General features: G+C 42.1%; 1 protein-coding gene across 9 annotated transcripts in view; it reads left to right on the top strand.

Annotated features, from left to right (window-relative positions):
• Positions 1-12929, top strand: part of CYP39A1 (cytochrome P450 family 39 subfamily A member 1) — a 28291-nt gene that overhangs the window by 4941 nt on the left and 10421 nt on the right. The window contains exons 1-7 of one of the 9 annotated variants that reach the window (XM_069805627.1): positions 781-1161; positions 4132-4267; positions 5569-5743; positions 7780-7929; positions 8772-8865; positions 10348-10446; positions 12344-12434. In XM_069805627.1, the coding sequence (XP_069661728.1) occupies positions 985-1161; positions 4132-4267; positions 5569-5743; positions 7780-7929; positions 8772-8865; positions 10348-10446; positions 12344-12434 (922 nt within the window). In that variant the 5' untranslated portion in view covers positions 781-984. Of the gene's footprint in view, positions 1-780; positions 1162-4131; positions 4268-5568; positions 5744-6287; positions 6642-7779; positions 7930-8771; positions 8866-10347; positions 10447-12343; positions 12435-12929 lie in introns of those variants that run through there. The other 8 variants (XM_069805626.1, XM_069805623.1, XM_069805622.1 and 5 more) reach the window with 8 other exon arrangements.

Here is a 12929-nt window from a genome sequence, read left to right as displayed (position 1 = left end):
ACCCAGGGGGAGGACTTGGCAGTTTCCTTTGCTGAACTTCATGATGTCACTTTTTTGCCAAGGAAGATTGGACCAGATGATCCTTAAGGTCCCTTCCAGCCTGGTATTCTATGATAAGTCCCTGTTTGCCCATTTCTCCAGCCTGTCGAGGTTCCTTTGAATGGCAGCACACCCATCTGGTCTATCAACTACTCCTTCTGGTTTTGCATTGTCTTCAGAGTTGCTGAGGGTGTGCAGGGGTAGGCTGTGAGAGCACTTCCTAGGTTTTTTTATACTTAATGAATTCTGTACATATTTTTGGTGTGCCACTTCACTCATGCAAAGAAACCAATCTGACCTCTCTGAAATCTTGTCTTCTGACATTGCAGTGATATTATAGGGGCCACCAGCAGGTTTTGAATTGTCAGTGCAACCTCCGAAGCCTTTCTCTGCTCCTCAGACACTGGACACACATCTAGCCTTTAACGAGATGATCTCAGACAGGTGAGAGATACCTTTCACAAGGCTTACTGCTTCAGGTGATGCCTGCAGAATTTTCTTGCCATCTGCCTTGCTGAAAGCTGTATGTCTGCAAATCACAGCCTCTCTGCTTTATAATCTTGATATTGCCAAAAAATAATTTTTTTAACTGAAGAAAGCGATGCACTACTTTGCCACGGTGTGCCTGGCTGCATCCCTGGCTGCTTGGGTAGCCTTCCAGCAGCTGGTGCAAAGTTCAAGGATTTGTCACAGCAACATCTAAGTTTTGCAAGCAGTGGAGTTGGCACTCACAGAGCAGAGGAGGGTTGGCTCTGCTTTTTCCAAAACAAGGGCTTGCCCCCCGGACTGCTTGGTGCTTTGACAGCTTGTCTCCTTGGCAGTGATCAGCTGGCAGGACTGATAGAGGAGGCCGTATTCATTGACTTGGGTAATCCAGGCCAGCACAGCCGTGCTGGGTGCTGTGTCAGGCGGAGCAGCCGCTGCGGCAGGCAGCGAAGAGGCAAAATGGCTCTTGCTTTCCTCTTGGCAGCGGTCCTGGGACTTCTTATTGTCAAGGCTGTTTTGTTTCAGCTGAGAAACCCGAGCTCCCCTCCTTGCATCAGGAGCTGGATCCCTTGGTTTGGAGCTGCGTTTCAGTTCGGGAAGGCTCCTCTGGAGTTTATAGAACAAGCTAGAAGCAAGGTAATGGCTGTGGTGGCATGCCTGCTCGTGGGTGAGTGCTCAGGCTGGCTGCCTGCAAGGGGAAAAGTGAGGGGAAACTTCGGCATTAAGTTTGCCCCTTTCCTGTCGCATTTTGTGACATCAGGAGCATTTAGCTGGTGAAGGATTGGCTTTGTACCAGTAATGGTGCTAAGCTGTGGATCTGATCCAGGCATGATCTCTGTGCTGTGATCATCCTGTCTGGACCCAGCACCTCTGCTGTTTTGCTTTTGCAGTCTGGCTACGTGTTAATCTTGGTTTCAGATAATGTGGAAAGCCCTGTGCCAGGTGCTGGGACCAGGAGACTAATTATTTGGATGCCTAAAGTTAGGTGAGATTTCCGAGTACCAGCTAGTGTCCCTCAACATTCGAGAGACACAGGCATGCTTGGCAGGCAACTTTTTCCATCCTGAAAAACTTACCAAAGAAAGATGGGTGTGAGGATTTACCCCCTGGACACGCCTTCCTTTCTTTATGTCTTGTCTGGTAGATAGAGCCGACATGATTAATTGAGATTAGATGTTTAATTTCTAGGCAGCTAATACAAACTAGCATAAACCCCACTTTCCTGTTTTCATTCAGTGATGATATCACCTGCTACTGATGCAATATATTCAGCTTCAAGTGTTCAATACTGAAGGATTGCACAGTCCACTACTTGCAAAAACTAGCTAAAAATGAAACCAGTCAGTCTTATCAGTGGAGTCTAAGGGCAGTTCAGCTCAGTTTCAAAAACAGAGGTATGCAGTAGCTGGTCAGATGAATCGGTTTTTAGGCTCCCCTGACTGCATAGACTCGATCTCTATTGTCTATAATGGGAGCTTAGGCATCTTGCTCACATGTAATCATCTAAAATAAAGTGTTCCAATCTTTAATTGAATGTGACCTTAATTGAATAATTACGTGTTATTGCAGGTTGCTATTAGTCCAAATTTAATTTTATTTTTAAATTGGTTTAAGCACATTGTAATGTTAATTTAAAATTTAAAAAATCTAATTTAAAAACAAACACAGTACAAATTCACTGATTTTTATCCAGCCTGATGATGAGGACATGCTGTTATCCATAAAAAAGCAACCTTAGCAATTCAGCTGTATTAAAACAATATTTTATTTATTATCACCCAGAGAGTTTAAGCCGTAATTCTTTCTTTAATAATTTACAGTTGAAGGACACAATCAAAATTCAATTGATGTCAAGAGGAATCTTTTCCTCGGCTTGAAAGAGCTTTTGATGAAGCAGGCTTTACAATACAGACCCAGACAACAAAAGAAATGGTTAAAGTCAATGGCATAAACCATGTGAGCAAGGTGGATTCAAGGCTTTTCAAAATTCCAAACAGATCAACAGAAAACTTTTCTCACCCTTGTCAGCAATGTATCCTGAAAAAGAAAATCAAGTTCCTTGATGTGTCTAGAGACTTTATGAAAGCCTTAAACCTTTCCATATGTACAACAACTTATGGTGTGCATATAAATCTAAATGCTGGGCTTTTGATTTCTAAGGCTTTTGCTTGTGAGCAGAAATTGCCTTGAGTAAGAAGATGCTAAAGGTGCTTCATTTCCTAATTTCAATTTTTTATACCTACATCTGACAGCCAGTAGATGTTGCATACTTGTTTGCTCGTTTAGAGTCTCTACAAATATCAGTGATCTTTTTCATAATGTAGTGTCCTGGTTTCAGCTAAGATAGAGTTAGTTTTCTTCCTAGTAGCTGGTACAGTGCTGTATTTTGGATTTAGTATGAGAATAACATTGATAACACACTGATGTTTTAGTTGTTGCTAAGTAGCGCTTATCCTAAGGTAAGGATTTTTCAGTTTCCCGTGCTCTGCAAGTGAGCAGACGCACAAGAAGCTGGGAGGGAGCGTGGCCAGGACAGCTGACCTGAACCAACCAAAGGAATATTCCATACCACAGAACGTCATGCTCAGTATATAAAATACAGGGAGCTGGCCAGGAGGGGTGGATCACTGCTTGGGAACTAGCTGGACATCGGTCAGCAGGTGGTGAGCAACTGCATTGTGTATCACTTGTCTTTTCCTGGGTTTTATTTCTCTCTCTTTTTGTAATCTTCCTTTTCATTATTTATTTATTTATTTATTTATTTATTTTTATTATTAAATTGTTCTTATCTTGACCCATGAGTTTTACTTCTTTTTTTCCAATTCTCCTCCCATCCCACTGCAGGTTGGAGGAGTGAGCGAGTGGCTGCATGGTACTTAGTTGCTGGCTAAGGTTAAACCATGACATGTAGGAATTCAGAAGTGAATACTTACTGATGAAAGTTTTGAGAGGGCTCTAGGATATTAGATTAAGGGAAAATGAAATAATGATTTATGCATCAAAAACCTTCCCTGAACACAAGTCTCAATAAATTCCACCTATTCTGCTAAAAGCTTGTTAGCTATTTTGATATTAATCTTCAAACACCTGTACAAGAAAGAAATTGTTGGTATGAGCAGAACCTTTAAACTAGAAAAGAAAAGGAAAGAAAAAAAACAACAGTAAAAAGATGCAGGAGTGGGAACTTCTTGTCAAAAAGATGTAGGTTGAAATAGGTAGGATTATGGATTTTTGCAATGTGGGTACTGTGCTATGGCAGCCAAGAGATGCAGTAGATAATCCATCACTTGAGTTCTTTAAATCCAGGTAGGTTGTATTGTTTGAACTGTAATGTAATTCAAGTATAAAATGTTAATCTCGGAGAAGGAATCTCTTCCACTCTGCAGGAGGTCAGACAGGCCCCTGTGATGTTCCCTTCTGGTCTGTAAGTCTACAAATTTGGGTCTGATTCATGTTCACCTTTGTGCACTTCTGAGCCAAGGTGTACAGAGAGCAGGAAGGACCAGGTCCTCCCTCCTCCTGACCTCACAGCAGCACTGAAGTCCTGTTGGGGCTCCCGTCAAACATGTTAACAAAACAGTAATATGAAATCTTTGTCTGTTCCAGCATGGGCCTATATTCACAATATTCGCTCTGGGAAAACGGTTTACTTTTGTGACTGAGGAAGAAGGAACTGAAGTATTTTTTAAATCTAAAGACTTAAATTTTGAACAGGCAGTACAAGCAGCTGTCAAGAATGCAGGTAAATGAGACCTAGCTCTTTTTTAATGGAAATCAGATCTAGTTACCCAGGAACATTAAAGCCCAATCCAAAGCCCATGGGCTTTTTGATCATGCTTGAAATGCTTATCTTGACCCATGACCACACTACAAAATGAAGGTGAAATTAAATTCCTTTGTGAAGATCCAGCACTGTAAGCCTGCAAAGTGATTTGGATTCAGTCTCAACGGATCAAAGGTTTCTGAACCAGGGACTGTTATTACTTTTATCATCAGGCAACTCCAGTTTGAGATCAGGTCCTTTTCTGCGGCTAGACACTCCACCTATGTGTACCAGGTTTGGAGCAATAGTATGTTGTCCTATCACTTAATTTGAAAATCAGCTTGTAGCAATAATTAGTTGTTACCCTGTTAGAAAGGGATGAGGTATATATCCCATCCACAGTGGCATGCTCCGTCAGCTTATGTGCTTATATCCACGTGGAATCGCACAGACAAGAATTCTTTGAGTAGTTTGGCAATTTTGGACTGTGAGATGAGAGAGAAGCAAGTTGGCAGAAAGATTAAATCACAGAATCCCTGTGGCTGGAAGGCACTGCTGGAGATCACCTAGTCCAAGCCCCTGCTCAGAGCAATGTCAGCGACAGCAGGTTGCTCAGGGCTGTGTCCAGTTGGGTTTTGAGTATCTCCAAGGATGGAGACTCCTCAACCACCCTGGGAAACCTGTTCCTGTGTTTGACCATCCTCATAATAAAAACTTTCCTATGTCTCTGTGGAATCTCTTGTATTCCCATTTGTGCCCATTGCCTCCTGTCCAGAGAAAAGACTGGCCTCATCTTCTTTACTCCAGCCACCAGATATTTATCCACACTGGTAAGATCCCCCTGAGCCATCTCTTCTTCAGCCTGAACAGTCCCAGCTCTCTCAGCCTCTCCTGATGTGACTGAGAGGATGTACTACTATAGCATGAAGAATCAAACTGTTTTTCTTGGATTAATTTATTTTTCATTTCAGTCAGTTTTGTGGAGTGCATGCACATCTCTGTACATCCACACTGAAGCTGGGGGAAAACTCTGCATTGTTGATTCTGGCACCGAAGCTTCATGAGACAGGAAGATGTTACACAGACTGGTAGAAGCAGGGGGCTCACCAAAATCTTTACAGGGTTAGAAGAAAGCTTTCTGGGAATTTCAGTCTAGGAAAATGAGGGTTAAGGCATTTAAATTAGAGTCACAAGTTACGTGTAAAAATTTTCACTCTATCTTTCAGTGAAAATGTACTTCATCTACTTTCCAAAACATTTCTGTTTATTTTTCTGTTTAGTTTCTGTCCCTGCAGAAGCATTTTATCAGAACCATGGTAACCTCTACAGCATGATGAAGGGAAAAATGGGTCCTTCTAATCTGCACATGTTCATGGGCACTTTGTGTGAGGAACTAAATGAGCACATGGCACACCTGGGCATGGAGGGCACAGGTGACCTCAGTGACCTGGTAAGGTAAGGGAGTTTTGCAGCACATCTGTAATGCATGGGTATCCTATATAGGAGCAGAGATGTTAACTGTAAAGCAGGTGGAACTCAGACTCTCAGGTCTTAGAAAATCTTTGTCAGGATATTCATTGCTGCTTCACAGTTTCAGGTGGCTCACAGAGTGGGCAGGGTTTCATCTAAAGGTCTTTCTTCCAGCTAGGAGAAACGTCTATATTACCTATTTGGAAGAAAAAAGAAGACACAGCATCTTCCAGCAAACCCTGTTTCCCAAAAGATGGCATAAAACCTTTACACATTTATAAAGAACTTAAGAACAGACAAAATGCTTGATCTTCAGCAGGATGAAGACTTTGCCTGTGTGTTTTGGGCCAAGCCTAGCCCAAAACTTAAAGACCTCTGCAACTGACTTTGCTGCCAGAATTTCATCCTTCATTAGGAAAAAAAAAAAAAAAAAAAATCCCTTTACTGATAGTTTCACATGACAACAACAGAGCTTTTAACTCCTTCTTTCTGATCATCTGGGACAAGACCTGTATCTTGCCTGTCCATCAGGACTACAGGTTGAATATTGCCTTTGGTTTGGACCTATTTCTAAGACGTCACATCCAGATTGTCTTTTGCTGACTTTTTTCTGCATAATACATCTAAGATACAGCATTTTACTGCAGCTAAAACACTGAGCACCTGTCACTTCAACTACTGCAATTTGGATTAACTGAGGAAAAATGTGGGGGAAAGGGTCTTTGAAACCTCCCAGCCCTCAGTCCCGCTGGTCTCAATAATGGGGTGCAAACCCCCACATCCCATGGTGTTCCCCCACCTGTCTTCTGCGATCAAAGTCACATCTGCTTCTTGTGAAAAAATGGACAGTCATCAAATCGGTAGCGTGCTACACCACTGCCTGGTATGCTAATATTGGCTCACGTTTTCTTGTTATTTCCCTGTCTGAATCCATCCGTGGTCTTTTACCTGGGCTCAAGTTTCTGAGGGCACGGATGGACCTGTTTTTCTGTGCTCTACTAGCACCAGCACAGACTGTGGGCCACTAAATGGCATGGGTGCCCATGGTGGCATGGGTGTACAAGTCATGCATGAAGCATGCATGGCTCCCTACTGCATCCCTGATGCAGCAGCTTTGGGGAACAGGATGTTCTTCCCACTGCCATGGCTGTCATGGACACTGGTCATCAAATCCGAATCAGCTGCTATTTGTCTAAAATTAAAAAAAAAGTCATAGGCTAGTTGATAAACTACAGAATCCCTAAGAGTCATCCACAGTATATTTGTGCTGAGTGTGATCTGTTCTTAGGGTTTTGCCAGACAACACAGGATAGAAGAATTGGACTGTAATGCCCTGGATACCTGTTATTTAGCTGCCCCAAAATAAAATCCACAGAGCCAGCAGGTGGCTCCACCTCCCTTATGATCTGTAGAAAAGCAAGAACGTGAAAGAGCCGTTGCCTGGAATACGCGTTGAGCAGCGGCTGGAACCCAGCAAAGACTGCATAAGGGTTTCTCAGAGCCCGAGAGTACAGGTGAAGAGGCCTGGGAAACGAGAGCAGAGTTTGAAGGGTAACAGAGGAGCAAATAGGGAAGGAGTGAGGTAAAAAGAAAACAACAAAAAAAGCATTGTTCAGTCCAGCAAAGCTGCTGCCGGAGGAAGGATTTCTTGGGGTGTCTGGCTGCAGAAGGGGTTGTGCAATGCCTGCAAGGTCCACATGGGCTAACCTGAAATAAGAGGGGTGGTTAATGGGGAGAAGGGGACCTCAGCGCCCAGAGCCTTTCTGCCACTGCTCAAGTGACCAAACGCTAGCTGATGAAGTTCAGCCACATGCCTGAGGTCTGTGTATTTCCCAGCCTCTGCTTAAAATCTGCAGTGAGGGTGTGAGTGAGGTATAAGCCTTGTGCCAGCCCTTCCATACCGGCATGACGCTTCAGTCCCGCACTTCTAGTGTTGGCAATTCAACATGCCACGTCCTGACCTAAAACTGCTGCAACGGCTTCCCTATGGCCTGTAACTCATGGGGATCTTGTCCTTGCAGGCATGTCATGTATCCAGCAGCGGTGAACACTTTGTTTGGGAAAGACATCTGCCCAACAAGTCAGAGTGAAATCAAGGAGTTTGAAGAACATTTTCAGAAGTACGATGAGGACTTCGAATACGCTTCTCAGATGCCCGAATGCTTCCTGAGGTAACAGAGCAGAGATGATGCACGTGGTATACGCATTACAGGCGTTTTGCTTGCTGGGATATCAACAGAGAGACATTTCCCCTGGAGGATGATGTGCTGTCTTTATCAATGGTGCACCCTCGGGTCCGGCAGGCTTTCAGCTAGGTGCTTCAAAAAAGTTCTGACCTCACCTCATGCATTTTCCTGGCATAAAGCAGAAACAACCTTGCTTAGGTGGGCAAGGTCCAGCTTGGACCTGTCAGGGAGAAGCAGAACTGGGCAAAGGGCAAAGGCCTGAGCCTAAATGTGAGTCCCAAGCTGAGGCGGTCACCAGCAAGGCATCTCTCTGCTCCTTCCAACACCTTAGCTGTTTTCCCAGCTGACTGATCCCAGGTTACGTGGCTGCACTGTCGCAGAGCTGACCTTGAGTAGAGGCAACCAAATGCCAAGGAAGGGAGTCTGTCAGTGCTATTTCAGCACCCTGAGCACCTGAAAATAGCCTTCAGAAAGAATTAAGGATGCTCTAAAAATGTGGCCTTTATTTTCTCAGGGGAGGTCATTCTTGAAAAGATTGACCTAAGCAATTGTCCAAAGTTACAATGAAAACCTGCAGTGGAAGAGATGTGAAAATCAGTCACAGGTCCTGGCTGCAAGATGAAGTCTGACCAAGGTGAAGGTGCCAGACGTGCTGTTCCTCATGTCAGTCAACACTACTGTCAGTCAGACTGACACTTGACTATTCATCAACCAACTGCTGCCCAGGGGCTTTTGGAGAGAAACCAAGGAGTGCTTCTCATGGAAAAGGAAATACTGGTTTGTGCTGCCTCAGTTAAGTGCTTCTTGTTTGTTGCTTTTCTTTACAGGAACTGGTCTAAATCCAAAAAATGGCTTCTAAAATTATTTGAGAAAGTAGTGTCAGATGCTGAAATGACCAACCCTTCAGAGACTACATCCAAGGTAAACATCCGAGGCTATGAAATAAGATGATGTTGTTGTATATTCTGACTGAAGGAATGGAGGGCAGGAATTATTTCAGTACTAGAAGAAATAAGCCAAATATTTTAGCTTTGATAGCTGTACTTTAATTGTCCAGTATTGCTATCACCCACATTAGGACAGACCCATTATTTTCAGTCCTACTCCTCAATTTAGTTTATTTCCTACAATTCTGAGAATTGGCATCTTCCTCTGGGGAATTTTAAGCCAAGGGTTCAGAGCTACGACCCATCGCCAGCCTCTGGTATCGCAGTTGCAGTAAGCAGTTGAAAGAGGTGAGAGAAAGACCTCTTCAGTTATTTCTCTGAGGGCACCATGCTGTGAAATTTCAAAACCTTACATGTACTATTTTTAAACCCTGGTGTAGAGTGAGTAGATCCTCCAGCAGCCAGACTAGTAGAAAATAGCAGATTACTGGATTGGAAGCCAAGTACCCTAAATATTGATTGTGTCAAAGCTGTGATAAGCTGTCCCCCTGGTTATTCTCCTTAGCTATGGCAGGAATTCTGTCTATACGGCTGACAAACACAAGGGCAGACTGGCCTGGAAATTTTGACTACCAAATTATTATAGAACAGATCATTAAACAAACCAGGTTTTATTTAGACTTTAAAGGCTTTACATACCACAATTTCTTTCATAAAATAAACCAGAATAATGGCAAGAAAGAGAGGGCTGGAGAGGGGATGGTGGGAGGTAAGAAGGTGCAGGAAGTAAGAGGCACGAACTTGGTGTCTTAGATTGGGTGGGAATTTGGAAAAAAGAGCAGTAATTTTTTATTCAAGGGCAGCCTTTTCCCTTCTGAAAAGTAGACAGGAAGCTTTGCCTTGAATGCATGGTTGCCCTGTATTTAAGGAAATACTATAAACAAAAGCTGATCCTAGAACATTACACAGTTGCTATAGTTTCAAAGAATAGCAAGCCATTGAAGTAATTGGTTAGGTCACTAACAAAACACCTGGAACTAGGGAGTTCACTGATATGTCAGACCATCTCTTCATAACAAGCACCTTTTTGGCAGGAACAGAGAGAACATTTTCTTCATTTCCATTCATTCAACTTGTTCAGTCCCATTTTCAGGTTCTTTAAAGTAGAGAAGTAGAGCAGGAATTAAAAAAGAATAGAGATTTCTTTTTTTCTTTCTTCCACATACAAGCAACAATGGAGAGTGAGGGAACCAAATCCCATAAAAACTTTAAGAAAATGGAGGGCAGTGTGAGTAGTGGTGCAGTGACTTCTTCCAGCCCTCTGCCTAGGAGTGAGTCTCACTTTCTCTTAACAGCTGTCATCTCTAGTTTGTGACTGCAAAAACCCCATAACTAACATCACTTCTCTTTGATAAACTAGTCTTACATTATATCCTTGAATTCTAGTAAGCCCTACCCTAAACTAGATTTTAATATATTTTTGGAAATACACATTATTATCTTTTATTTATAACAGACACTACTGCAACATCTCCTGGATAACTTGCAAGGAAAACACCTAGCTCCCAATTATGGTCTCCTAATGCTCTGGGCTTCCCAAGCAAATACTGTCCCTGTAAGTACATCAGCTAGAGAAACACCTTCTCTCTATCCTGTTCAAAAGCCTGTATTTGGGAAGCAAAGACTTTGAACCAGAGGTCGCACACACTGCATGTATTCCAAAGAAGGGATTATCACGCCCACATGCATCACTACAAATATACCCAGGCTGCAATGTCACAGAAGCAATGACAAGAAAAGCTCTTCTTGTGTTTTTCCTTAATTATGATGTCCCCTATCATAACATTTTGGGAACATAAGTCTCATAGCTATTAAGATTACAGTCTTAAGCTGTGAAGAGCATTTAACTCTATTTTGAAGTACTGTGGCTGTATTATAGTAGAGACTCTATTTTAAATAGCCTGGTGTTACCAATTGTAAAGAATATCAAAAGCATAATATAGAGTAACTTCATCTATATGTAAATCCTTGAGTGAATTTGGCTCTCTCACTTTGGGGGATCTGCTGTACAAATGCCAGCGTTGCTTCAGGGGAAGAAAAGCAATAGTTCGATTCTACTGCCACTTAAGTTTTGTCTATGTTAGAAACAGAGTTGATGGATTAATGATACAGATATATGCATGCTAACAAGCCCTATATATCTAACACAGCTTAGGCTGACCAAAGACATTTATAGGAATTTCTCAGATGAAAAATCCATAGCAACAAAAACATCCTTTATTTACCATGACTATTAAGCTCTTTCCAGCAGAGTTACGTCCGTTGCAGATGTGATTTAGAAAAAAATGATAGTGAGTTATTTTTATTTACTGCTGGTGGATATATCTATGTTTTTTCTAGATTGGATATTACTACAATTTACCCTAAAGGAATTTCAGCCATTTCAGTGAGGTTTCTGTGGATTCACATGTTGGTATAAGTGAGAGGCATAGCCTGCTGTTATCAGGATAACTGACATTCCTTCCACAACACTATCATTACTTACTTCTGTAATATTCAGCTGTAAATAGACATACAGATACTTCGTTGTTTCTCAGAATAGTCACAACCACTGTTCTGGTGACTGGAATGATGAAAAAAGGCCTTGCACCTTCCAAGGGGATTTTTTACAAGCATGTTAAACCCTTTTATCTGAAACAATTCAGTTATCCCACCTTAGCCCATGGGGTGAAGCCACACTGTCCAAGTGCTGTAGAAGAAAACTAAGCTACCAGATTTGTTTTGCAGGAGGGCTGCATCCACGTGGGGATATTTGGGAAATAACAGTAAGAGTTCTCATACCTCACCAGCACAGATGGCCTGCGACCAGATCTGTGTGCTGACTGCATCTCCCACTAGCCCAGCAAGAGGAGAGAGACTCCTGGCAGTGCTGCGAGTCCTTCTGGTTTCATTCTACTTAAGAGGATTTTCTCCTTTCCTAAATTTCTTGATTTTCAACTTCATTGCATAATCAGTTAGCAAATTATTTCTAAAGGGGATATACTAGTGCTTGTTTTTCTGTTAATTAAAACTTTTCCTGCCCATTTTAGTGTGACTCACTGTGACAATGCCCTGCAAATTACTTAGCTTAATTTCTGCTAATATTAGTAGGAATTTACTATTTCATTTTTTCCACTCATGCAGCTAAATCTAATCAAACACAATGATTTAGTAATTCATTTTAACACCTAGTTATTTGAAATTAAAAAAAGGATTCTGTGTTTCAAAGCTCAAAGCCAAACCTATATAATGTTCACTAAAGATAAGTACACAGCAGATGACTAGACATAATCTCCCAGGATCTGAGCCCTTAGATGTGGATTTACCCGGGAAGCACAGCTCCCTGTACATCCCAACTACAACAGGCACATACAAAAAAGTGCAAATGTTTTCACCTGCCTTTGTGATTTGCTACAAAGATAATGTAATTCTGTCCCATATTCCTGAGTTAAATTACTTTCATCTCTGTTTAGACTGCATTTTGGACCCTTGTTTTCATACTCTCTTATCCTTCCATTTACAAGAAAATCATGGAAGACCTGGCTTCTGTTTTTGGCAAAGCAGGTAATAAATCCAACTGTGTCCTTCTGGAACCTAGAAATGATTTATTCTGTGTTGGCCCAGCACACGGCACACTTGGTCGATGGCTGGGAATAATGAATATTGCTGCTAAGGGTACTACTGATAACATGGAGTCCAGCTCTGAGTTTTTTACTCAGCATATGCTCAAGACATATTTTTAAGCAAAACCACCTTTGATGTTAGCAAAAGAAGGTAGAAAAAGAACCATATGTATTTGTCTTTTCATTCCACACCTATCATTTAGACCTATATTTGTATTAACCAGTCTTGTGCTTTTTTCATGCATCTATGATCAGGTGAGATGAGGTCTTTCAATTCAGCTGCTTTTCATGGTGCGATGTTCACCAGAATTACAGTTATCCTGTGGAAAAACAGGCCAGGAACTGTTCTCTTTTCTCTCATCTGAGGCCAATTTGTCCAGCATGATTCACCCACCCTGACTAATCTCTTTCCCTCAAAAACCAGTCACCTACTGGG

This window comes from Haliaeetus albicilla, chromosome 18, assembly GCF_947461875.1.
Source record: "Haliaeetus albicilla chromosome 18, bHalAlb1.1, whole genome shotgun sequence".
Lineage (NCBI taxonomy): Eukaryota > Metazoa > Chordata > Aves > Accipitriformes > Accipitridae > Haliaeetus > Haliaeetus albicilla.
This window is presented reverse-complemented; position numbering and strand designations above follow the sequence as displayed.